This window comes from Aulonocara sp. 'chitande type north' Nkhata Bay, linkage group LG15 (genome assembly GCF_057382095.1).
Source record: "Aulonocara sp. 'chitande type north' Nkhata Bay isolate Kocher_YH1m ecotype deep benthic linkage group LG15, A_spYH_male_GT1.1, whole genome shotgun sequence".
Taxonomy (NCBI): Eukaryota; Metazoa; Chordata; class Actinopteri; order Cichliformes; family Cichlidae; genus Aulonocara; species Aulonocara sp. 'chitande type north' Nkhata Bay.
In genome coordinates, this window is record NC_141358.1 from 25,262,348 (window position 1) to 25,290,224 (window position 27,877).

Here is a 27,877-nt window from a genome sequence, read left to right on the forward strand (position 1 = left end):
TAATGAATGAATAGATTAAAAACAACTCATATAAATCAGATCAAACTTTATTAGATTTTTTTTTTGCATCAACATGTGACAATTAATATTTCTGATTCGTTTGTAGTATTTGTTTTTTCTTGTTGCTCTTATTTTTTTTCACTTATTTCCCCTTAATTTTACTTTTTTGATTTTTACATTTTTTAAATTTTTTTAACTGAATTTTTGTTTTTTTATTTCTGATATTTTTTCTAGTTCCTGTTGATTTCCTTAGTAAATTTATTTTTAAATAACTTTATTTATATATGTATTTATTCATTTAATCAGTTTAAAGGTTTTTTATTTGCTTTTTTAAAATTGTTGCAGTTATTTCTACATTTTCCTTTTTCTATTTTCTTTATTTTTTCATTATTAGTCCGATTTTACTCACTAAAAATGAATTTTTGTTAGTTACTTTTTATTGCATTGCATTTTGTGTTGCTCTTGAAAACTCACTTTCACACTGATTGAATAACTGTTTTATTTTTTAATTATTATTATTTTTCCTTCATATGGATGTCTTCACTTCACGGGGTTCATGAATGATCTCGGCTCTTGTCACTTCAAAAAGACTTCAGTAATTATTCATGTCCATCCAGATAAAGAGGACGGCTGTCACGTGTTTGCTATTATTTAAATAATTATAATTTTGCTCAAGTCCTTAAGATGAAACATATGTGGGCCAAACAGAGTCTTCAGCTTACCAGCAAACCCTCAGCTGATGATTATTCCTCCACATGAGGCTCTGATAGGAGCAGCGGGGCTACACAGGGTGTCTTTTCACCCCAGGGGGCTTTTCGGCCCGGCCTCACACCTTGAGCACCCAGCAGGGGCTCATGTGACCTCTGCTGCCTTTGCTATTTAGCTCCATTTTCCTGTGAAGCTTCCAACTGATGTCAGCTGGAGTCAGACTTGGTCCACACTGACACCTAGTGGCCGAGGAGGGAACTGCACTGTGAAGCTCACAGAGGGCATTTCTGATATAAATCAGGTTTTATTGATAAATGAGGATATTGTAAAGCTTTAGAAATCTCTGCAGCGATTATAAATGTAAATCTAAACCTCTCCAAAACTTTTGAAAACACAATATAATCATTGTAACCTCCATGAAGACTGGAAACACAATCCTCAATCACAATGTGATGCTCAGGAGTTTTATGAATTCTTGAAATTCTTGAGATGTGGCTGAATGCTCGTATTACTGGCTGATATGGAGTTTGGATCAGTACAGAAATTCAGATTTTCTGATCCTGATTCCGTTAAACTCTGACAGATTTTGGAGCCTCTCACTTTTTATAAGTGCTGAAAGAAAACGTTTGCTGCTCCTTCAGGAGGAGGCAGAGAAATTAGAGACTTTGTTGGTTTTATGAGCCAAATAAGTGATTTTTATTCCTCTTGTTCTTGTTCTTCTTTCAGACATTTGTAGCAAACATCCTGATCGCCGTCAACCCGTACTATGACATCCCGAAGCTTTACTCGCAGGAGACCATCAAGAAGTACCGGGGCCGGTCGCTGGGCACGCTGCCGCCGCACGTCTACGCCATTGGTGAGCAGCTCAGTTTATCACAACTTTTACATGCTGGACAGTATTTCCAGGAACTTGTCCCACATTTTTGTTCTGTGCTCGTGACTAAAGCTCAGTTTGAGCATTTTTGGTGTGTTTTTAGAAAGAGGGAAACCTTTCGTTTGCCGTGATTTTAAAAACACAAACAAATCGTAAGCAGAAAGCCTCACATTAAAGGAGAGACAAGAAATGTTCTGTTAGTTAGTGAAATCTACCTGTGGAGGGAACAAGGCATGATACATCTCTGCAGAGCTCATTTTAACCTGCTCGAGTTGAGCAAAGTTTGTTTACATATTCAGAAAGTTAAAGACTCCTGAGACGGTTTAGAGGTCAGTATCTTTATTTTAGACTTTTTAAGCAGTTTTTGGTCATGGATGCTTTAAAATGTCCTAATCCCTGTCATTTTTATAAGACTTATTTTAATGTTTCACAAATTGAACAAGATCATTAAAGTCATTAAGAAATTATCAGTTTAATCGTCCTCTAATAATTTAATACCAAAAGCAGTTCTTTTAGGGTGAGAGTTAATGTTGTAGTTCACAATTTGTTCACTAGGGGGCAGCCAGCACTCAGATTTCCCAGAGTCCCCTGAACATCACGGTACCAGACTGACTTATTGAAACCGCAGGGGTTTAATATCTGTTTGATTTTTGGGGTCAGCGTGGCGTCTGATCTAACTGCTGCCTCTGTCTTCAGCTGATAAGGCATACAGGGACATGAAGGTCCTGAAGATGAGCCAGTCCATCATCGTCTCCGGGGAGTCTGGAGCCGGCAAGACTGAAAACACCAAGTTTGTTCTCAGGTGAGGGAGGCGAGGGTCTCGTCTTTCAGCGAACGCGGCGACGACAAATCTGAGAAAATTATCCACGTTTTCATGTTCGTGTGATTATTGTAATGTGACCTGTACTCGGAGCTTATATACACAATCAGTTTTGATATCATCGATTTTCATTTGACCTCATTTGTGATTTTAATTATCAGCTTGTTTTCATAATTAATTGATTGTTTTGTCCAGAAAAGGTCGTAAAATGGTTAAAAGGCCTGTTTTAGTTCATTTAAATGTCCTGTTTCATTTGACTCACTGACCCCAAATATTTTCTACTCAGAGTTATTCTGATAACTCAGAGTTTAAAATATTTTGCAGTTTTTCTTAAGAAATTACTTATTTGATTATTAAAAGCGGTATTTGATAAATGCTCACACAAAATCTGGACTTTGGACATGCTAAAAGCTGTGACATTACAGTGTTTAGACAATGTGAGCAGAAACGTTTACAGGCAGGTGAGAGCCGGTGATTCTAATAATGCTCTCCTCTGAAGCAGCTTTTCAGTAAGATGTCACGGTGTTATCCATGGTAAATGGCCTGTTTTTATATAGCGCTTTACTAGTCCCTAAGGGCCCCAAAGCACTTTACACATCCAGTCATCCACCCATTCACACACACATTCACACACTGGTGATGGCAAGCTACATTGTAGCCACAGCCACCCTGGGGCGCACTGACAGAGGCGAGGCTGCCGGACACTGGTGCCACCGGGCCCTCTGACCACCACCAGTAGGGGTGAAGTGTCTTGCCCAAGGACACAACGAGCAAGACCGTCCAAGCCGGGGCTCGCACCGGCAACTACAAGGCGAACTCCCAACTCTTGAGCCGCGATCGCTGGTGGGCGATTGAAGCCAGAAATGAGCCTATTTGGATGAAAGGGTTAGCAGAGATATCTGCTGAGTACCAAACTATTAAAGGTCCTCTCTGTAGACTTGTTGGATGGTCGGTACCACACAGGAAGTGATGTCATCGCTCAGATAACCGCAATAAAAATGCTCCAGTTCGGTGATTCACTTAGCAGGCACGAGGTTTAAGCAGTGAGGTGTTAAAATATTCACCTGCAGTAATGTGGGAGTCTCACCGATGAAGCCAGCCTCTAGTGGACGTCTGAGGAACTGCAGGTTTGGGCTTTGTTTTGCCAGTTTTTCGCAGAAAGGAAGCGTTTCTGTGGAGGTCACAGGAAACTGTACTGTAGGTCATCTACTAATTGGAAGGCAAAAGTGTCCTCAGGGAGGGAACAGTGTGTTAATCAGAGCATGAATACATGTAAATAGGGGAGCGAGGCATGATGTATCAAGTGCTTTAAGTGCTCCAGTGGAAAAGCTCGATATAAGAGTCGTTTACCAGGAGCACTGCGGCAGCCTTAAACCTGTGCAGTGACCCTCTGGTAAACCCAGAGTTTCTGCTTTTCTGATCACTTTAACCTAAATATTTAACACAGTTGTACTTCCTGCAGAGCATTGTTCTTTGCTTTCACACAAACATCTGACAATCTACCGGATTTGTTTTGTTGAATATCAGAAATGGTCTTCTTCCTCCTTCTTACAGCATTTTCAGCAGTATTAAAAATGAAATATGGTCCAACAAAAACAGTTTTTATTGAACAAACTTTAATGTTTACTTGCTTTAAAAAACCTTCAAGGCTGTAAACCTGTGAGAACCTCTGCTTTAAAATGACAGACGAATCGCGTGTTCTCAGGTGTTGATGATGTGCTGTGCTTGCAGATACCTGACGACCTCGTACGGAACGGGTCAGGACATCGACGAGAGGATAGTCGAAGGTGAGGTCGCTTCTGCTTCTCTCATCAGCTTCCTGTTGAGGTTTGAGTTTGAACTCGACTTCTTTCTCCCTTGCAGCGAACCCTCTGCTCGAGGCCTTCGGGAACGCCAAAACTGTCCGGAACAACAATAGCAGTCGCTTTGGGAAGTTCGTGGAGATCCACTTCAACGAGAAGGTGCTCAGGGCCGTTCTCGCTCAGTCGATCACGAGCTTTAACGTCTGCTGATGAAAGTTATGAATTACAAATGAAGCCGCACTTATTCAGCACGATCTGTTTACGTTGATCTTTCTGCTTTTGTGAAGAGACGCGATTTGCCCTCTGCCATCTCAGATGCTTACGCAGCATAAACTCAGTAATGAGGCCTCACTTATGATCATTTATCTCTTTTGTTTCGCTCTTGTTTATGTGTCCTATAAATCACCGTATTTCCATGTTACCCAAAGGCAGACTCTTCTTTGTGATTTCCAGCTTTATTATCTACATTTTTCTTCTTTAAACTATAATATGAGATAAATTCTTTATATTTAATATTTAATTTCCATTTAATTCACCATATAATTTATTATAATGACAAAGTGGCAGGATATGAAGATGAAACGCGCTGATAGATGCCATAAATGAGGTTTTCTTTTGGTTTTTCCCCTGCTCTTCCTCCTCAGAACGCCGTCGTGGGCGGCTTCGTGTCGCACTACCTGCTGGAGAAGTCGAGGATCTGTCGGCAGAGCCCCGAGGAGAGGAACTACCACATCTTCTACCGGCTGTGTGCCGGAGCTCCCGAAGACATCCGGCAGAAGTTTCACCTCAGCTCTCCGGACACGTTCCGGGTACGGATATTAAGATTTTTATCATCCTGACGCTCGATAAGCCCAATCAGATGGGCGGTGGCTGATGGCTGATGAATGAATGGAGGAGGTGCAGATGATGGGTGGGGGCCTGATCGCAGACTTGATGGAAGGACTCTGTATTTTTCTTGTTTCTGTCAAACCAGCACTGAGTGTGTTCTTCTTCATCAAAGCCCAAACCCCACAAAAGTCCTTCATCACCACGAGCTGCCCAAAATCTTAATCCGCCACTGAAAATAGTCCTCAAAACACCACAGTCTCCTGATGTTTAAGTCATGTTTGCTGCCAAAATAATCAAAATAAAGCAGAGAGGGATGACTTTCCAAGCCCACGGTTCAACTTCTGGATGCTGCTGTGTTATTTTTATCACTTTATTTCTGTTTTTTTACTCTCAGCCAGTGCAGCAGTACAGTTAACTGTACAGCAGTAATATTATTGGTCAGATAGTTGCATTAAAAATGCTTTTTTACAATTTATACATATATATATTTATACAAAAAATTCCAGGAGAACTACTTTCTTTCTGCTTCCAGCATCGCACACCATTACTGTTTACGTCCTGCCAGGAGCACTCGAGGCTCTCGATGTTGCTCTTGCACAGTGATTTGGTTTGTGTTTGTAGTTTAGTTATTGCAGCCGAGGTTGAAGTGCCTCTGCCTGCAGTTGTTAGGTTTGAATCAAAAACGGGTAACGGTAGAATTTTTTTGTTATTACATAATTCTGTCTGAAGCCTAAACTCCCTCCAACTCCATATTTGTGCTCTTGTGCTCTCTATATTTGTCCTCTGTCTGAAACAAGCCAATTTAGCTCCTCCCCCTTTAAGCCAGCTCTCTTCTGACTGGCTGCTCTTCACGAAGAGAAGATGATCCCTCGTGATGTCATACAGATCCAAGGGTTGAAAAAACTATGTGGAACTGAGTGTTTGAAGCAGTTTGAAGGCTGAGCTTGTGGTTCATGCGTGTACATACACTGACCTCATGTGAAGCGTCGGCTGTGTGTGCTCAAAGTCTGCAGAGCCTGGTGTGGGTGTGACTCCTGGGTCGACTCTATGTTAGGAGGATTCCAAAAGATCTAAATAATGGTTTCAAAATCCAAGAAAGTCAGATGTCACACCCTTTAAACTAAGAAATTCAGCCTGCTCTTTCCCTGTTTGAACAGCAGGGGGCAGCTCATCCTCAGTAAAGCCCACCTGCTGCACATGCTCTGTTTATCAGCTGTCAGCGGTGGATGGAGAGCGGGGAGAGGGGGTGTCAGGTGCTCGTGTTTGCCATCAGGTTTGCCACCTGCAGCCACAAACGCAGACGTCCACAGTCCTGAGGTAACGGAGGCAAAAGCAGCCGTGATGGCTGTTACATGACGGTGATGAACTCGTGTTGATTTCTGTGCCGTCAACGCTCTAACATGTAATCTGTGACAGAGCTGAGAGGTTAGACGGGAACGTGTGACTTCTGAGTGCCTAGCAACCGGATTTTAGGGAAAACAACAACATCACAGATACACAAGAATCATGACAGCAAACTAAAGTTAAAAAGCAAACAGACTGAGAGATGATGGTTTTGCTTTCTTTTGGTTCACCTGAGAAGAGCTGACTCATCCTCATACTCACATCTTCTGGAGGAGAAGAAGAAAACCTGAGGTCACTTTCTTTGTTCAGGGTCGTTTCTTTTATTGGCAGCTTCTAAATTCAATCATCTACTCTCACCTCCGACGTTTGTTCTACGGCACCCGCCCCTGTCCCCCTGCAACTTATTACACCACCTGCATCTTCTGATGGTTCATGCATCTGCACTTTCCCCCGATGATGCGGAGGGAGAAAAATGCTCACACGGTTTGAGCCGTGATGAACTCCTGAAGTTCAGCTTTTGTGCATCACAGGAGGAGCTGAGGTGTGTTCAGGTCCACGAAGGCTTGTTTAAAGGGTCAAAGTGCTGATGACTCCAAAGAGAGCAAGAAGGTGTTTTCATCATCAAATACTGAAGAGGACATGAAGTGCACTTTTTTCTAAGGAGGGAAGAGAACATGAAGCAAAAAGGTAAAGGAAGAAAAACAGTGAATAAAGAAGGAAGCAATATGGGAAGATGCTGTTTCAGGAGGAAAGGCGGGAAGGAAGGAAAAAGGAGGAAAGTAAAAAGACAGAAGAATTTCACTTTTTAGAAGAGGTGGAAGAGGGGATAGAGGTTGAGGAAAGATGATAAAGAAGGAAAGAAATGGGAAGAAAGCTATAAGGAAGGACAGAAGGAAACAGATAAGATGAAGGAAGCAAGATGCAAACAAATGCAAGGGTGGAAAGAAGGAAATAGAAATAGAAGCGGTAACCAACGAGGCTAGATTAAGGAAATAAGGAGTCAAAGGAAGAAAGAGGGAAAGACAGAAAATGGAAATTAAGGACGTAGACAACACAAGGCTGAAGGAGGGAAGGAAAGAAGACAGAAATGGAGGGTAGAAAGGTGAAAAGAAAGGACATAACGAACCACATAAATATAAGAGTAGTCTAGATGAGTAGAATAGATGAGTGTGAAAAGAAGACATACAGGACAGGAGGCAGAGAGGGTGGAAGTAACTGAGGAAGCACCAGAAGGAGGATAGAAGCCAGGAAACAAAGGAATAAGGAGGGCTGGAAAAGAGAAGGACAGAAGGATGCAATGGAAGCTACATGAAGTCCCAGAAATCTTGAGAAAAAGTACTCAAGTATTTACTGCAGTAAAGGGGCCGAGGTGCATTTCACCTCGGCGGGGTGACTCTGAGGTTTTTCAGGAGGAAAACGAGACGCTCCCATCGGCGGTCTGCCGGGGAAATGGAGGACATTCGGTCCTCCCGGTGGCTTCGGCTCTAATGAAAGTTTTTGTTTATGTTCATCTTCTCGGCGAGAGAAGGGCTCGCCTCTGCAAACAACATAAGCCCTGGCTCGAACCAGCCTCCCCCTCTTCCCAAGACACCTGGGAGGTGAGCACCAGAGCCACTGTCATCTCGTGTCTGTGAAGAGAGGAGGAGGATGTCAGCAGAGCAAAGCTGCTTTTAATGCAAATGCAATTATCCAGGTGAACTCTGACCGTCTCTGAAGCAAAGCGTTTCCTGCACACAAACTCTGAGAGCACAGCGTTCCCATTTGACTGATGATTTAAGCCGTAAAACAAAGCGCTTCCATACATGGAGGCGCGAGGCCGCCTCTCAAACACTCGAGTCGGAAAATGACATTAGTGCAAAAACGCCAGTTTCTGCTGCTTCATTTCTAGTTATTGTTGCTATGTTTTAACTTTGACAACAGGACATTTAGCTGGATTTGTTTCATTTCTGCTCATTTTTTACCTTTTGAAACTGCATCTTGAAGTGTTTTAGATGTACAACTTCACAGGACGAGCCTAAACCTAAACTCCACTCTGAGATAAATATACGAATAAAGTTGTTTAAGAAAAATGCTGATAATAGTAAGTGACTCATATAAGACTACAGAAATTCACATTTTCTATTGAAAATATTATTTTTCCCTTAGTTATACTAGTCTGAAGCTTGTGCAGTCCTCCTTAATGTAATCAGTTATTAAAATGTATTTCCATGGCTCTGATTTTGCATATTTATAATAACACAGTGATGATAATTTTATTTCAGTTGTACTTTTCATGCAAGTGCTTTCCAGAGCAGGGAGTGCCAATAAAAATACATACATTTAAAAAGAATGGATAAATAATCAAAATGAGTTAGTTTTTTTTCCCCCCAGGATTTATAAAAGCTATGACAACGAACTAAATACTAAGTTAAAAACAGCAAACCAGAGATAAAAAAATCAAAGCTGCTGTCAGTCCAGGGGTCTGAGGATAAACAGCCTTTAATGTCTGATAGTTTTGGATCTTTATCTTTTATTTGTAGTTTTCAGGACTCTGGACTCCAAAGACCACCTCTGTCTGCCGAGTGCGATTCAAAAACCTTTTTTGTTCTTTGAAGCTGACAAACTGCGTGATAGTTACATTTATGAAGTCGAGACCCAAACAATCGAAGAAGCTAAAAGACCCAACTTAGCAGATCTTTCCCCCCATGGTGGTCTGAGGAAGAAGTTCAGGGCATTTCTGCTGGAATGAAAGCACGGTGGATTAATCTTATGAGTCTTTTTTTTTTTTTTAATGGCAGACTTGCACAAGAACAGCTCACGAGGTTAACCACACCGGCTTGTATAATGTCGGGTGATTTCTGATGTGCTCTTTCTTTTTAATCTGCCTTTGAAACTTTGCTCATCTTTCCTCTCTCTTGTGTCTCATTGCTTTGCAGTACCTGAACAGAGGATGCACTCGGTTCTTCGCTACCAAAGACACAGACAAGCACATCATGCAGAATCGGAAGAGCCCAGAGGTACAGTATGCAGAAAAGTCTCTGAGTTCAACCAGTTTATGAAACCTGGACCACAAAATAAGCAGAAAAACACAGTTTCACTGAAATGTGAGGCTGATATTACGATATTACAGCAATAAAGCAACATACTGATCATTCCAGTTGTATATTTTATTGTTGAACTCTGAATCATGCAAAGCTGCTCTAACAGAGTTCAGAATAATTCTTATATTCATGATTCTGGGACCTGTGCAGCTTCTCAAATCATCCTGTATCTGAAAAGAGGTGTTTTAGCCCCTCCTCCTTTAAGTAAACTGTATTCTGATTGGCTGCCACTCATAAACACTGAGTTTGGACAGCAGGTGGGTGGGGATTCTTGCCGGAGGTGATCATATCTGGGATATCCACACTCTGTGACATCAAAAAAACTGCGAGTTTAGATAGATCAGATACAGATCTGATGAGGTGATTTGGTTTCCACAAACAAGTTTAGTTGCTAAATTGAGTTTTTGAGCTGCAAATTTTCCCTTTTTTCTTTTCTTTAAACAGCAGAGAGGACTTTTTGTCCTCTTGTAGCTGCAGTAAATTTGTGTCCCCCAATAATTCCATTTCTTAGAAAGGAAACTCTAAAAACTGAGAAGAAAAACGTCGACTCATGCCCCTGTGGGCTGGAAGAAGGGAAACGGTCGCTTTGCAAACTCCATTAGCTCCTTGTTAAACCCGACTCAGCAGATTCGTTCACGTCGTTACGCCCTCCAGCTCCGCTTTTCTTCTCACAGTCGTTGTGTGAGCGAGCCTCTCTTATCTCTCCGATCACTCTGTCTGTTTGTCCAGTGGGAGCTTTTCAGAAAAGAATAAAAGATCTAAGAAGTTGGCTTTAACTTATTTGTCAATGTGTGAAATAGTCTTTTTTTTTTTTTTTTTTATGGGGGAAAAGAAGAAGAAACCTGCCTGTGAAGCACGTGTGTGTCTTCACTGATAATTACAGACTTTTCATGAGAAACGTGTGTGATGTTTTTCATCTGCACAGAAAACCAACATGTGAAAGACTGAAAAATGAAAGAATTTATCCTGCACACGAATAAAAGTCCAAATTCTGATTCAGCCAGTACAATGCTTTTGCACGCCCAGCTTTGGTTTGTATGTCTGTTAAATTATTTCATTTAAATGATCTTTTTCTAAATTTGTTTGATGATCTGAAACATTTATTTGTTACAAATATGCACAAAAATAAGAAATCATGAAGTACATGAGTACAGCTTCACCATCATGACAGCGAACATCTGGAAGCAGCTGTTTCACTTCATGGCTGTAACAGCTGTAGCTGGAAGAAGCTTTCAGTTAAAATAGAAATTGAAGGAAGGAGATTTACAAAAATCAGGTTTCAGCTTCTTAGATTTTCTTCAAAAACATATATCGGTGTTAAAAATTTAGAAACAAAAAAAATCACGTATCACACAGCAAACGACCAGCACAAAAATGGACTCTGTAAGCTGCTGGGAGCAGAGAGATTCTGGTCCATGCTGACGTGACAGCTTCACAGACTGCACAGAACATCTGTGATGAGAATCAGAGGCGCTCTGTTAGATTTAACTGTGGACTCAGGCAGGCTGTGGGGTTTAGATGGTGCTCGGATGATACAAGGCAGGATGGATCCAAATTCTGTTGAGTCTGTGTGAACTTTATATCAGTTTCCTGTTTTTTGGCTTGCAAGACGGACACCTGGTGTGGTCTTCTGCTGCTGTAGCCCATTCAGAGATGCTCATCTGCATACCTTCACTGAAATGAGTGTTTAACCCTGTCAGGTCAAAGCAGTCTGGCCATCACTCTCCTGTGACATGTGACTGGATATTTTCTCCCTTGTGTGGGAAACTCCCAGCAGATCAGCAGCTTCTGAAACACTCGGACCAGCCTCAATCCAATCTCATCGACTTATTAGATGTAATATTTAATGAGCAGGTGTGTCTAATAAACTGGCCTGCAAGTGTATACGGTTAAATAATAGGCCCATAAGGCGAAAAGAACGGCATTGGGAATCTTAGAACTAATTGAAAGTTTGAATCTGAGGTTGTTCGTTAACACGCTGGTCCATCTGTGCTACCTAAAGCCTCAGAGATGGAAATAAACTGACAGTAAAGCTTTGATTATATGCATTTCGTTACGAGGCAGCAGATAATCCTAACAGCAGCCACCCTGTGATAATTCATTAGTGCTGTTGTGTAATGTTCTTGCCTGAAATTGCTCGCTGCAAACAGGCTCTGCTTATATAATCTCCTTGTTTTCAGATGCTTCATATATAAACAGCAAACATTTTAATTAGCAGCCAGACCGAGAGCCTCGGTGCAGCGCGGGACATTTAACGCTGTGCATTAATAAGAGAAGCTCATCATGTGAAATGAGCTCCTTTCTTTGCCTATGGCTTTTGATTAATTATGCACAAGTGTTCTATTACAGCGTCTGTACACGGCTTCCTCTGCAGTGCGTCGGTATTAATTATTGCAGCCATTAACAGGAGCACGGACGGTACATCGGAGCGCTGCTGAAGATGGCGGATGGAAAGAGGAAGAATCCGGTCGCACACATCCATCACTGGTGGTTAAGAGCATTGTCGTTTTAGTCTTTCATCTTCATCTCACCGAAGATTTAAACTGTACAGGTCTCTCGGTGAAGAGCAAGAATAGTTCAAGGTCTTACAGAACAGTTTTTGTAAGGTCTTTATGTGAGGTACTCCTAAAATTGGATCCGGTACAGTCTCTAAAACAAGTCTACCAACACTGTCCTCTATGATGATATATGCACAGCCATCCGTCCATCCATCCAGCAACAGTCTAAGACCTCCCTCACCCCGGCCACCTGTTCCAGCAACTTGCCCCCCTGTTGTTCCAGAGAAATATAATCTCTCCAGAGAGTCCTGGGTCTGTCCCAGCACCTCCTCCCGATAGAACCTCCCCGAAACGCCTCAACTGGAGGCTCCAGAGGTGGCATTGTTGGAGTTTAATGCTTTGTGGACTGGGTTGGAGGTCCTGGTGCTGCTTTTAAATCTGGTTATATGCACATTCAGTCTACCTTCAGTTTTATTCACGTAGCAGACCTTTATCTGGCTCAATGAACTGTGACTCAGTTCAGAGTCACAGTCGTCTTTGCTTTGTAGATGTTTTATAGAACCCCAAGAATCAGATGATTCTGTGTGAGCAGCATTTGGCAGGAAGAAACCTTCTGTAGAACCAGACTCGGGGACGGGAAGCCATCCGTGACTGACAAAAGAAAGTTTATAGATGCCGTGCATCATGGGAAGTCCCAAAGCAGTGTTATCATACAGCACGTTCTTATTCCTCAAAGTGTCCAAAATTCCAAACAGCAAACCAGTAAAACAACAATAAACACAAAAAACAACTCTAATATTAAATTCCAGTGACATCAGGGTTTCTCTTCAGAATAAAAACATGCAGAAGGAGAAAGAAGCTGACTGATTTTTCGACAGATCTGCTCCTCGTCCTTTAAGTCAGCGCAAGGGTGAAATAGATCAGGTGTCAAACTGTGGACTCGCAGAATTAAACTGTTTTTGGCAGAATGAAAAAAACAGATTGTTGGACAACGGTCCTTTTGTTGTAGCCCGGGAAACACAATTATCTGGCAGCATCAGAGTGGGAGGCTTGTTTAATAGAAAGGAGGCACACAAAGAAAGAAAGTTGTCCTGGGAAATGATCTTCGGAAAGTTTGTTTTTTGCGTGTCCTCTTGCTTTATTTCATGACTTCCTCAGAGACCCAAGTAAAGAAGTATTTGCAGACAATCTCCAGCTTTTGTGCCTTAACTTGAGCTCTGGGAGGGAGGGCGTGCGGCAGGGCAACTCAGGTAATATCTGATAAAATCCCGGATCACAGAGGAATATCCCGCATTAACTGTGAGGCGGCCTCGGAGATCAAACGTTAGGGAAACTCGAGCTTCGCCCCTCCCGCCCGGTCCTTCGGGTTCACGAAGACAAATTGTGAGCGGGCTCAGTCCCAGATTAGCTCGAGTGTAGCTGCTGTAATCTCTGATAAATGATGTGCTGTATGTCTCCTCGCTGCTCCGGCTCGTGTCACGCAGGACGACCAGGTGATTGGCTGTTTCTCCTCTCGCTTCTGACTTTCCGAGCATGCTTTCAGCTCTGCAGTGCTTTCTGCTCCTTCCTGCTTTGTAGAAAATAATCGAGCCTTTCAGTCAACCTGTGTCTGCTTTTGTGCATCTGGGAATGTCACAGTGCAGTCGGCCTGTCTCAGAAATGGGAGCTTTGCTGGTCCAGCCCATCGAAGATCCAAGTGGACCGTATGTGGCTGTCTAAAGGAATTACTTATCTTAGCTTAATGGCTGCCTGAAGCTGTCCTGTGCCTAGATTTGACTCCACTGTGGAGTTTATTCTAGATGCGACAATATTTATGTCACTTCCACCCAAAACTGCAATATTAACTAACACTTAACTTTATTTTGATTTATATCCTAAGTTTGGATTTGACTCTGCACTGAAATAAGCGCAATGGTGGCTGACAACAAACCACAAGTGCCGTGTTTTCTTCATTGCAGTGAATTACTCCTGTTTCATAATATCAAATCTGCGTAATTATACAAACTGGGGTAAATAAATACCAGAACAATAATTTATTAATAATAATTTGTTACATTGTAACACATTAATGTTGCAGCTGCAGATGATTTTAGTCAGGCTGTTTCAAAACAGGACCACATATTCACAAATGCACATTTTAAATAGAGCACAGAGTGTAGTGCATAGGTGTCAAACTCTGGCCCGTGGGCCAAATTTGGCCCGCAGCCTAATTACATTTGGCCCGCGAAGCCATACCAAATTACTATTAGAGCTGGCCTACTGGTATTATACAGCTAACATATATATTGTTTAGTATTAAGCTTTGCTTGTTCCATATTCAGTTTTCCAGAAAAACTTATTTGAGTCCATAAGAAAAGATTCATTCTTATATCTGGAGGAAGATTTTTTTTTTTCAATAAATATTAATGTTAGCCCACGACTTTGTTCCAGTTTTGAATTTTGGCCCACTGTGTATTTGAGTTTGACACCCCTGGTGTAGTGTTTTCATCCTTAATGCAGTGGAGTAGAAGCAGAAAGCAGTACAAGTACTCAGTTACCTTCCATAACCTGTCCTATGCGAGCACCCAGCCCATTAGTGTTTGCTGGGAGGCTGCTGGGCTCTGGCCTCGTGCAGGTTTCAGCTTCTGTGTTGCTAAAGTTTTTCTTCAGATGATTTTCAGGCGTCTAAGTGAAATTTATTCACATTTTTGTCTCATAACCAAAACTCCTAATGCTCCTAATGCTTCTAATGTGTAAATAAATACCGGTTAAACTGACTGATGTTTGCAGAAATGCTCCCTTCTGGCTGTTGATTCGACTGCTTGAGCTCTATTGGCGGGGGGGAAGGGAGAGAGAAATCTGGAGAGAACCTGATTAAATGGAAGAACCGGCTAAGCAAAATAATTCGTTTTCCACTTAATCCACTATCACAAGGGACACGCGTGCGCTGGCGTCTATAGTTTAGCCCGTGGTTATCGTTACAATGCGGCATTCCTGAGTGAGTTTTTCAGGTGTGTGTGTGTTTTTCTTCCTACTTCTCTCTGCTGAAGATTGTGCTTCTTCTTTCGCTGCCTGCTCTGCTTTGTGCAACACGATCAGTGATAAACAGGGTGATTGCTGCACTCCGCAGAGTGAAAGCATTCGGCTCGAGATTAAGTTAGAATGATTTGGAGATTCAGATTTCTCCAAAGTGAAGGAAGAGAAGAGAGCAGGTAGGCAGAAAGGTAAAAATGACAAGCGGTAAAGAAATGAAGTTAGAAGTGAGTTGTGTAAGAAAGGACATGAGAATAAAAATATGAAGGAGATGGAGATGAACGAAGATTTTTAAATGTCGGTGACGTTTTCTCTCCTGGTTCCTCAGCACACAAAGTCGGGCCCGTTGAAGGACCCGCTGCTGGACGACCACGGCGACTTTGCCAGGATGTGCGTAGCCATGAAGAAGATCGGCCTGGACGACACAGAGAAGCTGGATCTGTTCAGGGTGGTGGCCGGCGTGCTGCACCTCGGCAACATCGACTTCGAGGAGGCCGGAAGCACATCAGGTGAGAACAAGAAGTCACACATGTGAACCTGTTTTTGGACTTGGAGAAGACGTTTCACGTCCTTTGTGTTCTTTGGGTTTGTGGGGCATCGCTCCTGTTGTCACGGGGTGTTCGGTCCGTTTACAACCTCAGACAGAGTTTTGGTCAGACTCAGTCAGAGTGTAGTCGATCGTATTGGGGGAAACTTGGTTCATTATTTTGCAGACTTTTTGAATCTGCTGATTGGTAGATGACTACTTGGTCCGGAAGCTTCTTGGAGATGATGTGATTCTGTTGACAACCTGCAGTTTGGTGCCCAGAGCGAAGTCACCGGGTTGTGAATTGGCACCTCTAAGTTCAAGGCTGTGTCTTATTCCGGGCTGGGAATGAGTCGCTGCTCCGATTGGAGGAGTTTGGTGTCCCGACTCGTGCTCAGCAGTGAGTGAAGAAGGAGCAGGAGGCTCACTAATGCAACGTACACGTTAGATGTAGATCAAGGCTGTTGATCTACATTCCCACCATCACCTTCAGCCACGAGCTGTCGAGCACACCGAACATTTAAAACAGAAAAACGTGAAATTCATTAACAGCGTCGTGAAGATAATAAACCCTTAAACTTTCTGAGAACCTCAATCAAACTTCTTTTTTCTGCATCCCAGGTTGGTTGATGTGTCGCTGCCATTTTGACTTCCTCAATTTGTCATTCAAATGTCAGATTTCACACGGAGATGATTCCAATCAAACACAAATAGCACAAGGCCAAACAGGTCGTTCTCTTCGACTTTAAAAATGCAAAGACGTCACGTCGAAGCATTCACTGAAAGACGGGAGGGAAACGCAGCTGTAGTTGATGTGGGGATGGATGTCAGGTTTACCTGCATGATCACGCTGCATTAAAATCACAGTCCTGAACAGGAAGGCATTTTAAAAAAGTGCCTTTGTGTGTGTTGGTGCTGCTAAAGCCCGTAACGCCGTCTGACCTGAAATTTAGCTAATGTGAATAAAGTTCTGCACCGAAATGTTATTTAATTAAACTTCCTGTGCTTGTGGTTTACATATCCAACCGCGTCCATCAGTCTGTCTGACAGAGAGCACCGATGGAGCGATTAGTTGTGCACATTTTCCAGAGTTTGGACCTTCCTGTTTGCACCTTCACTTCCACTCACTGATTACGTTTTAGCACTAAAGCCTACTTCAAGAACCCTTCTCGATCACTCTCCACGGTCATAAGTGAGCCACAATCCCAGCTTTGATGAAGCTGTGCTGATTGATGCCCCAGAAAGGAGAAAAGGGTTGCGTAATCCATAATCCACAAACCTTTTGTGTGGCTCTGCTGTTTGTTTATTAACCAGCTAGTTATTAAGTCTGCTAACAGAATAATAAGAAATTAAAACTACACCAGAAAGATTGACCCCAACAGATCAGGATGGATCAGGACGTGAAGCACTGTAACTCGACGGAGTGCGACGTGGCTGGTCGTGAGCTCTAACTGATGAGGTGGGCGTTCTCCGAGCGGAGCCCTGCGGCGCTCCGTGATTGCATTTGCTCTGTATCAGAAGTCATCCATCTCTCGGGCTTCCCAGCTCCTAAACGGCACCGGTTTGGCTCCTGAGAGGCCGACGCCTCTTTGATCTCATCCCTCAAAGCTCTGTGCTGTGATTGATTGCTGTAATATTCAGCCTCGATCTCCCTCCGTCTCACTTCAGCCTCGTTGCGATGGCTGATAGATGTCGCGGGTCTGACAGCGGCGTCACGGAAAGACGTTTTCTTCTTGTTGCACTTTGTTTTTTTTCGCAGATGAAAAACACTCAGAACACTAATGACTAATCTCGAGTTATTTTTCTCTGGCTGAGGGGAAATTCATTAATTACACAGCCAACAAACTAATTCTGTAATTATTCCAGTGAATATTTCAGGGATTATGCTCTCTGCACTCGCAGAGGCATTTTTCTGTGCCTCGTTTTTCCACAGCGGTTAAGACTTGAACCCTCAGGGAGGCTCAGTTTCCATGAAAATCAGCTGATCCTTTGAACTTCAACTCGGTCTTGAAGTTCCTCCCCGTCGTTTTCTCCCTGCGCCGGAAAGAAGAGGAAGCACAGCAGGGAGCCTATTACACGGAAAGGTTCTCACAGCAGGGGGCTCACTTGGCACATGTTTTACAGTAAACGAGGACAGAGCGTTCAGGCCGAGGAGCCAATCAGATGGGGCTATTGAGACGGGCTTGGCTTGCAGTTGCAGAGCGGTCCCTCGGGGAGCTTTTAAAGAATATTTACTTATCTTAGACCCAGAAAGCATGTAGAAGTCAAGTTCATTTAAACAGCTATTCCTAATGCCGCCGTTCACACAGGAGGATTTCATTTATATGAGTTTTCCAGTGCGATCTGACCAATCGGACCGCAGCATTTGGCAATGAGTGCGCTTGTAGCTGAAAGCACGCATCAGCACTGAATATAGGATGATATGGAAACAGTCAAATAACTTCGACTGCATCTCTCAGCCTGTTTGTGGTTTTCAGGTTCTTTGATCACATGACAAAAGAGAGCGAGAGGGCGGTCTCATTAAAACGTTTCCATCAAGGATGAGTGGTGTAGAGCGGGGACGTTCTAATGAGGTCCAACCTTTAGCCAACAGATTAATTAGCGGATTCATCTCTGCTGTTTGGCTGTAATAAGTCCACTCAGACGACGGTGCTCTGAACGGCAGGATGGAGTCTCTTCAAAAGGTCAAACTGCTCTGAATGTTCTCATTTCAGCTCGTTGTTAAAGTCTTCCCATGAATCTCCTTTGGCGCTGGTGTCAACGCTCGCTTCTTCTCTGGACTCGATTCATTTCAGAGTAAACTGAGAAATCTATCCAGAGAGGCTGGAAATAACGGTCCTTAATTAACTGGGATTCATGTCCAAGTGTTCGTCTTCTGTTCTGATTTGTGGTTTGAGCGCTCGCCTCTGCGGGGCCTTCTTTCACCCTCCAGTTATCGATTAGGTATTAGCTTAGCTTAGCTTTCAGGGGCTATCGATTCCTGGCATTGATCGGAGGAGCAGCTGTAATGATGTGAAGCCGTGTCACGGGGGTTCACGGCTGCTCTAATCCAATCTTTGATGTGAACGGCTTCCGTCAGCAGCCTCAGCCCTGAACACCATCGGACCGCCTTTCATGTGAGAAACCAACTTGTCACTTCCTGTGGTCTGTTCACATGCCGAGGCGTTCATACGTAAAAGCCTGCGTCATATACGGCCTTCATCTTATAGTTGGATTCACTTGTCATGCGAGTGCTCGCTGTCTGGTAAGTGTGGGGGGTTTAGCAGGTTGCTACATTCATATTTTACATTCACGTAATCCTTTGGTGGGTCGGATCAGCTGCTGCCGCCATTGGCACAGAGCGGTATAGAAACAGCTTTTCTCCTTTTTCTCCTGCTCACAGTGAGTTAGGAAAAGATGAATCTTCATTGATCCAGCAGGGGAAACATGACCTTTTTAAATTGAAAATTTCAATAAATAACCCTACCCCTGACCCTAGATGGGAAGAAGTGTGGCATGGCTCCATAGTGGGGCTATTAAAGTGTAAAAATATAAAGGAAGTCTTGTGAGGTGTTAAAATATCAAAGTGAAAGGAAATGAGGAACATGTTCACAAAGACTTGCAGATGCATATAGATTTCGCCCCACCAGCATTTTTCCCATTTTCTGTAACCGCTGATTTATGTCGTGCCTTAAAGTGACCTCACAGCCGACGACACATCCGGTCTCTGGTGGAGTTTCACTTGTTGTGCATCTCACAGTTTCTATAAAGCGACACACGGTTGAGTTTAAGAAGCACACGTGTGATTGTTCACTGCTTTATCAGTGATGTATGAGTACAGGAGTTCGGAGATTCTCTGATTGCACATAGGAAGATGTAAAGATGAGACTTGTGGATGTTCTCCTCTGGTGGTCAGCAAGGCATGGTGACGTCACAGTTGGCATGCAACGACCAATGCGTTGACCATAAATCAGACCAAGAGTTTTGGTTTTAAAACCTGTGAAAATGTGGGTTGGTTCTGAAAAGACACCAGGTTAGAACTCCGTGTGGACCGCTGTAGTAATCATGCTCCAGGCTGTAAAAGCCAACCAGAAGACGTTTCTCTTAAGAGCACTCAAAACTTACATTGCTGTCAAACAAAGCAACAAACATTTCTTGAAGCGCCACTTTGATTTCTGGGTTTCCGGGTCAGGAATGTGTAGCTATTGTGCAATGCATTCCTCGGGTTGGATTCAATAAAAGTCTATAAGAAAACAGCCCTACATTCCTGGCTGCTCAGGCAAGATACTGAAACGCGAGTTGCTCCTGACATGCTGATGGGAGTGTGTGTGAATATTAGATCAAAGTCAAAGTCAAAGTCAACTTTATTTGTCGATTCTGCCACATGTACAGGACATACAGAGAATAGAAATTGCGTTACTCTCAATCCCTAGATAAATAGCAAATGAACATTTAAATATATTTAAATATAAAAGTGATTAAAAATGCAAGTAAAATAATTAAAAAGTAAAAATTTAAATAAATACAATTTTACATATAACAAGAAAGCTATACAATATACAATATAATGGGTAAGTGACATTGAGTGTAAACCAGGCAGAGTAGTGCAAATAGGCAAATAGTGCAAATGGAGATTTAGTAGTGTACGGTAAGAGAAAGTGTAACAACAAAGTCTTATGAGGTAATGGCAGTCCAATGCTCCACAAAGTGACTGGTAACTGGTGCAGGCCAGTGAGTGAGTCAGAGAGTGTGTGTGTTTGTGTGTGTGTGACAGAGTTCAGTGAGACCGTGGAGGAGAGGGGGCAGAATCGGGAGGGAGTTAAGCTTCCTGACAGCCTGATGGATGAAGCTGATAAATAAGTGTGTGTGTGTGTGTGTGTGTGTGTGTGTGTATATTCAGTACGAGTTTTGCCCTTTTCCTCGTCTTGCAGGCGGCTGCGCCATCAAGAACCAGTCGAGTCAGACGCTGGAGCACTGCGCTGAGCTGCTTGGCCTGGAGGAGGAGGACCTGCGGGTCAGTCTCACCAGCAGAGTCATGCTCACGACAGCAGGGGGCGCCAAAGGAACGGTGATCAAGTAAGAAGCTTCTGTCACTCACACAGACACACACAGACAGTCAGACAGCTGTGTTCACATCAGAGGACCTTTCACTGATTTATGTGCTACCCATGATCACTGCATTACTAACACTAACCAATAGTTTATTACAATGATGATGTCACGGGGACCAGAGGAGGTCAGGTCACCACCAGAACGTCTCTCTCTCTCTCACACACACACACACACACACACACACACACACACACACACACACTCTGACATTTTGAGGATCTCAGAGACCGCCTTGCTGCTGTTGGGTGGGGCCTCATGCTGAGAGGGACTACAGGTGTTTTGCTGACTTTAAGCCAACCGGTTTGTTCCTTTGAGCTCTGTGGTGTCGACCAGTTTAAAATGAGACGCTCTCACACATAAAAACCACCAGCTGTGCCTTTAGAAGGAGCGTAGAGGAGCATGAGAGAGCGTGCTCGTCTCAGAGGGATTTTACTGATGATGATGATAAAGGTTTTAGGCTGTAGTTTGGCACCACCTGGAGCTCCGTCTTTATATCAAGGACCACAAAGGAAGCACATCTTTGACTTTTATCTTTGTCTGTGTGATTTCATCTCTTTCATTCCTGGATTTTTTTAAAATTGCTTTTAACTGTTAGAAAACATTACTTGTAACTATTTGCTGGATAACATGGCAGCTTTTGCACAGTGAGAGGAAGCACTGACATTCTCCTCTTGATCACGTAGATTTGTAAAGCAGGGCTTCTTACGGCTCAGTTTAACTACAGAGCAATGTGTACTCCTAATGCCAGTCAGGAAGGCACCTGCTGTAAATCTTGGCCAGATCAACCAAGTGGATCATGAAAAATTAGATTTCCTTACTGGCTCGGTCAGGGCTCGGGTTAAGGACCGCCTCCGGTGCGGCAAACCGTGTTACTGTTTACCGAAAACAAAGGACGTCCAAGTGTGGTGCATAGACTGTATGTAAAAGATGTACATAGTCATTGGCTTAATATATATTGTCCTGAAGCCTCGATTGGAACATTTTGGCCGTGCTGGGAATGACAGACCTTCAATTATGAAGTAGCCACATCCCAAAGTGTGGAACATGGTCCCCAAGTGGGTTGTGAAGGTACTCCAGGTAATTTCTGTGAAATATTTACACTTTAAAAAGAAACTGAACTAATAAATAAAGTCATAGGATTTAAATATCAGTTACTTACTGTAATTTTTCCTCTTGCGATGTCTTTGTGATCCTGAACTCCTCTCATATCCCATCATTAGGAGGGAAGACGTTAGTTTGGAGAGACAAGCTATAAAAGTTCAACAAGAGAATCACTAGATCGAAATGATCCATTGAAATTCTTGATGAGATGTGATTATAGGTTTGGCTGGGAGCGTAACATTGGGCATTCAGTACCCTTCAAAACTGTCTGTGGTGTATATTTGCTGTCTTGAAGCTTTGTGTTTGGTCTCCACCAACCTGCGTGTGAAGTATCTGCCTCCTGAATGCACGGCAGTGTTTCCAGTTAAACTCTGTGTCTGCCGGCTGTTTGCTGCCGAGCGGAGCCTCCACGTGTTCACTTTGAGTTTTCAGTGAACTGAAACACGTTTTCCTGTCTGACAGCTCTCACCGTACAGCTTCTCACACTGTTATTGTTTAAAAAAAAATCTACTGTGCCTGCAAAAAGAATTGACAGTTTGAAGCTTGACTGAAAGCTTCAGAACAGCTGCCGAGTGGAGTTTGTACTCTGAGACTCAGATAGAAGTTGAGTAAATATGGTCATAATTTTATTTTAACTTTGTTTCGTGTTTTTTAAACCTTCCTTCTCCTACTGCATCTTTTGTAGGGTGTCCTACGTAACTCCTCGCTAAGAGCCGGCTGACTCTCCGCCTCATCTCGTTGTCCTGATAAACACCTGATTGAATCTGAGTGTTTTTGCCAAAACTTATTATGACTAAAGTGGAGGGCCATCTGGACTCTGATTGAAGCGCCGGGATGCTCAAATGAGGTTGATTTGAAAAGGTCAGAGTGGTGGCTGAATGTTTCAGGAAGGTCGTTCCATCGTATTTTTCATGTTTTCCTTCAGAAACACAAGAAAAATACGAAACAACCAAGCACGTACGCCCAGAATCCATATCAGCTGATCGGGGGCCAACAACCACATGGTCACATAGTTTCAACCCATCGGTGTCCCTGGCAGTAAATCGAAGCTGTAGGTATCTCTAATCCCCTCAAACTCTTTGACGTTTTCTCCAGTGAATAATCAGGAAAAGAAGATCAAACATCTACAAAAGAATCAACCAGAACGAGTCAGTTTTTAGCTTTAGATCAGGGGTGGGAAACTCCAGGCCTCAAGGGCCGGTGTCCTGCAGGTTTTAGATGTCTCCTTGATCCAACACTGCTGATTTAAATGGCTAAATCACCTCCTCAACATGTCTTGGAGTTCTGCAGAGGCTAGTAATGAACTTTTGATTCTGATTTGATTCGATTCTTTGATTTGATTCGTGTGTTTTGACCCAGGCTTGAGGCCTAAAGTTCCCCTACCCCTGCTTTAGGTGATGACACAAGGGCTTGAAACGCTGAAATACGGTACCAAGTCTCAGTCCACCCCAGTGCCCTCACTGGTCTCTAATTCTTTCGATAGTCACAGTGTGACGGGAACATTTTGCTCTTTGCTGCACAGAAGGGTTGGGTGGTGCCAAGAAAGCTAAAGCAGTACTTGGAAGCCAAACATCTGAAGGTCGCTGGATTTGAACCCGATGCAGAGAGCGTCGCATTGGCAAGTCCAGTTTTCATGAGCCAGGCGTAAAAAGATAAAAGCTGAATTTAATTGAAAGTGACTTCAACTGTTTTATTATTTATTCATGTTGTGACACTTGGGGTGGCTGTAAAACTCTTCTGCTTACAGCTTCTGGAACGTGTTTTTCAGCCCAGAAAATTTCAGCTCTCATTATGAAGGAAGCTTAAAAATATTGGAAAGAAACAGGGGTGTTAGAAAAACCCCATCCTCATGTGCTTCCATCTAGTTTCCTTAAAATCCAGTCCATTGTGACACTTTAATTTGGATTTTTATTCCTGGGCATAAACACGTAATCCCAAATGGGAATAAAAGAATCCTCATTATTTCAAACTACTTTCAAATGTATCTGGGGTCAGAACATGCTTCACTACATGCCCGCTCTCTGATTTATCTTAAACTTCACACTTTAACCCGTCAACAATGTGATGCAGAAACTTGTAACACCAAGAGGGAGCAGCATGCACCAGTGTGCTCAGAGTGAGGGAGTTCCTGGTCTTAGGCACTTTAAATCAGGGTGACCTTTACGGTTTACTGCAGCCTGAAAGGGATCACAGATAATGCTGATAAAAAACATCATCCGTTAATATTATTAATGGCTCTTATTTAGAAAGAAAGGCGAGAGGAATAAAGGCAGACACTCACGGTGGATTTAAACAGTTTGTCTTTGGCTGGCTGCTTCAATTATGTGAATCTAAGGTTATATAAGATGTTGACTGTCTATGTGTCCGACTTTTTATCATGCTGCTTCTGGACCAAATGTCCACTGAGGGTTTTCTGTGCTGGATGCTCATAGTAGATGTGGAAGTTCTTGAAAAAAAATGTAGTTTTTTCTTCTCTGGGCTCTCTGTGCTGTCATAGAAGCTGTTCAAACAGCAGCGACCAATGAGAAGAAAGCTTGCTTAAAGCAGCAGGTACAATTTTACCTTTTAAAGGTGTAAAATACCAGCACACGACAAACAGACACCATCAGCAAGGAGTCCAACAAAGGTGACAGAGTCCTGTAAACATCATGCAAACAGGCTTCTAGACCTCTTTACTGCTCAGGCCAGTGTGTTTGCCTCACACCTTTATATAAATGTGCACATTGAAATTCTGTCCGTCTCCTCCTTCCACATGCTAAACACCTAATTTAAGTTAAATGTGACAATTGGCTTGTCGGAGCACATATGGCGCTCCCCTTCTGCTGGAGGAAAACACTGTGCGTGTGTGTGTGTGTGTGTGTGTGTGTGTGTGTGTGTGTGTGAGTGTGTGTGTGTGTGAGTGAGAAGAACGGCGTGCAACTTAAATTTTCCAGGCTTTGGTTTTGTTCACAGACATATTTAACGTTCTTTACATAGTATCCTGTTGTTTCTGGATTCTGTTCTCTGTGCTTAATGTGTTTTAAATTGCTGGTAATTTACCTGCTGCAGCAGTTTCAGTGTAGCGTGCATCACCTACAGGCAGGGGAAGGTGTTTTCTTCCAGCTCAATTTATGCACTTTTGTAAAATTTGTGCATAAAAAGCCAAACTGGAAATGCTGAAAGGTCCAAATGTAAACAGAAGGGAGTTTAGTTAGTGAGGACTTATTTATTTTTATGCTGTCATAAAATGCGTAGAAACGCAAAATCAACCCAATAAAATGGGCTGAAATGGGACAAAGGTAGCACTAAATATCCAACTTTTTGAGAGGAGGTGTAGGAGGCTCTGAATAACTCCTCTTTATTTTACCTGCTTCATTGAAGACCAGCTAAACTGAGTAAACAACATGGAAAAAGGCTAAATACATTTTTTATTATTATTAGTCCTTTATTTATCCAGGTAAAAAATCTCATTGAGATTAAAAATCTCATTTCCAAGAGAGACCTGGCATCATGGCAACAAAAGTTACATACCACATAGGTATATAACATTTAAAGCAAACACAATATCCCATACCAACATGTGTAAAATATACAATAACAGATCAAATTAAGAGTACATTAAAAACAATCACACTGAGTAAAAGAGCTGTTCTCTCGTTCCTTTAAGACAGACTTAAACTCTCCCAAGGTAACCAATTCTGATAATTTCAGTTCCTTCTGCAGATTATTCCAGGAAGCAGGGGCAGCGTATTTAAAAGCCTTTTTCCCCAATTCTGTTCTGATTTTTGGGACAATCAATTGTATGATATTGTGCGAACGAAGGCTGTATTGGTTGTAGTTTTTACACATATAAACACATAAATAAGATGGAACCAGCCCAAGGAGAGATTTATAGATAAAGATCAACCAATGGGAGAGTCTGCGAATATGAAAGATAGCAGCAGCATACAAAGAACAATGATGTACACGATTTCCATAGCCAGTAATAAAACGTAAAGCACAATGGTACACAGTATCCAACCTCTTTAGGTAGTGGGCAGGTGCATTCATAAAAAGCAGGTCACCATGTTCCAATAAAGGTAAAAAGGTTGCACAAATCAAATGTTTTCTCACTTGGAGGGAGAAACAGGATTGGTTTCTAAAAAAGTAACCTAGTTTTAGTTTTAACTTCGACACAAGCCTTTGAATGTGAGTCTTAAATGACAAATTCTGATCTATAATTATCCCTAGATACTTGTAAGATGGGACCATTTCAATTTCAGTTCCTTGAATTGTTTTAATCTTAGGAGACATAGCTAACAACTCTTTGCCATTTGAGAATAACATGAGCTTGGATTTATCTGGATTTAACACCAACTTAAGTTGAGTTAAATGGGACTGAACGACATCAAAGGCACACTGCAGAAATTGCAGGGTGTGTGCTACTGAAGGGGATGAACAATAAATAATTGTATCATCTGCATAAAGATGAAATGCTGCATTTGACAAATTATCACAAAGGTTGTTTATGTAAAGAGAAAATAGCAATGGTCCTAATATGGAGCCCTGCGGAACTCCTTTGGGTACTGAGAGAAAAGAGGAAGAAGACCCAGCAGCATGGACACACTGTTTTCTTGCTGACAAGTAATTTGAAAACCAACTTACAGCATTTACAGATAGACCAATATTGTTTAGTCTATTTAATAAAATAGCATGGTCAACTGTATCAAAAGCCTTTGACAAGTCAAGAAAAAGAGCAGCACAGTATTTTTTTGCAGTCCATTGAATCAACAATGTCATTAACCACTTTAATAGCATCAGTTATTGTGCTGTGTTGTTTTCTGAATCCTGACTGATGTTGGGAAAGAACTGAATTTTCGTCCAAAAAGTCTTTCAGTTGTTCACTAATGAACTTTTCTAGAACTTCTAGAACATCTGAAGGATCGCCTCCTTTCAGCAAAGGGAGAACATAGGCAGATTTTCATATTACAGGGATCTCACTGTTCGAGAGGCTAAGATTAAAAATGTAAGTTATTGGTTCTGCTAAAAAATCTACAGCCATCTTAAGAAAATAGGGATCAAGTTGATCTGGTCCTGCAGATTTATTTAGATCCAACAGATTTAAAGCCCTGTGGACCTCAAAAACATTTAACGGAGAAAAACTGAAGGGTTGGACCACAGATTCAGTTTGAGCGGTTGCAGAGAGAGCCTCTTGTTGATTAAGCTGTTTAAAATCTGGATATAAAGATTCAAATAGAGATCCTGAAGAAACAAAATGCTCATTAAAGCAGTTTAGAATGTCAATTTTTCTCTGTTAAAGTGCAGGAGTCTTTTACAACAAAAGTTGGCATCTCATGTGTAGTTATGTCCCCATAAGAAGATTTTATTATTTTCCAGAATTTTTTAGGATCGTTCAAATGTTTAGTAGTATTTGAAAGATAGAATTCTGATTTGGCCTTTTTAATTAAGGAAGTTGAACGGTTTCTGAGCTGTCTAAAAATCAGCCAATCCGCTTCGGATTTAGTTTTTCTGGCCTTAGCCCAGGCAGCATCCCTTTTTTTGAGTAGACTGGAGAGCTGAGGAGAAAACCAAGGGTTGTTTTTGCATTTTACTCTAAAATTGCAGATGGGGGCATGTTTATTTATAATTTTGATAAACGTATCATAAAAATAATTCCATGCCAACTCAAGATCAGTTATCAGGTAGATTCTACTCCAGTTATAGTCCCATAAATCATGAAAGAAAGCTTGCTCACAGAAATGCTTAAAATCTCGTTTAAAAGCTATTTGTGGCCTTGATTTTGGGAGCTTTGATTGTCTGACTACAGCTACCACACAGTGGTCACTGATATCATTTGCGAAAACCCCAGTGTGAGAATATTTACACGGCATATTAGTTAAAAAGAAATCAATAAGTGATGACTTTTCTGGGCATTTAAGATTTGGATGAGTTGTGCTGTAAATTAGTTGTGTGAGATTATATGAATCACACATGGATTTAAAACTGTCTCAGGCAGAGGACAATCAGTCCCAGTTGAAATCTCCGGCCAGCACAATTTCATTAAAATCTAAAGTAGAATGTTTTTCACTAAGTGAAACTAAAGCCTCACTACTAGCTGAGGGGGGTCTATAACAGCCCACAATGGTAATAAAATAGCCCTTGAAAAGTTGGAGCTTGAGGGCAAGAAGTTCAAACTGTTTACAAACAGATACTGATGAATCGACAGTAACATGGA

The 27,877-nt window shown here is 42.2% G+C and overlaps 1 protein-coding gene across 5 annotated transcripts in view; it reads left to right on the forward strand.

Annotated features, from left to right (window-relative positions):
* Window positions 1-27,877, forward strand: part of LOC147313188 (unconventional myosin-VI) — a 157,855-nt gene that overhangs the window by 28,692 nt on the left and 101,286 nt on the right. For all 5 annotated transcript variants that reach the window (XM_086265186.1, XM_086265188.1, XM_086265187.1 and 2 more), the window contains exons 5-12: window positions 1,435-1,564; window positions 2,279-2,384; window positions 4,134-4,189; window positions 4,266-4,363; window positions 4,849-5,013; window positions 9,292-9,372; window positions 15,295-15,475; window positions 20,403-20,547. In XM_086265186.1, the coding sequence (XP_086121312.1) occupies window positions 1,435-1,564; window positions 2,279-2,384; window positions 4,134-4,189; window positions 4,266-4,363; window positions 4,849-5,013; window positions 9,292-9,372; window positions 15,295-15,475; window positions 20,403-20,547 (962 nt within the window). The remainder of the gene's footprint in view (window positions 1-1,434; window positions 1,565-2,278; window positions 2,385-4,133; window positions 4,190-4,265; window positions 4,364-4,848; window positions 5,014-9,291; window positions 9,373-15,294; window positions 15,476-20,402; window positions 20,548-27,877) is intronic.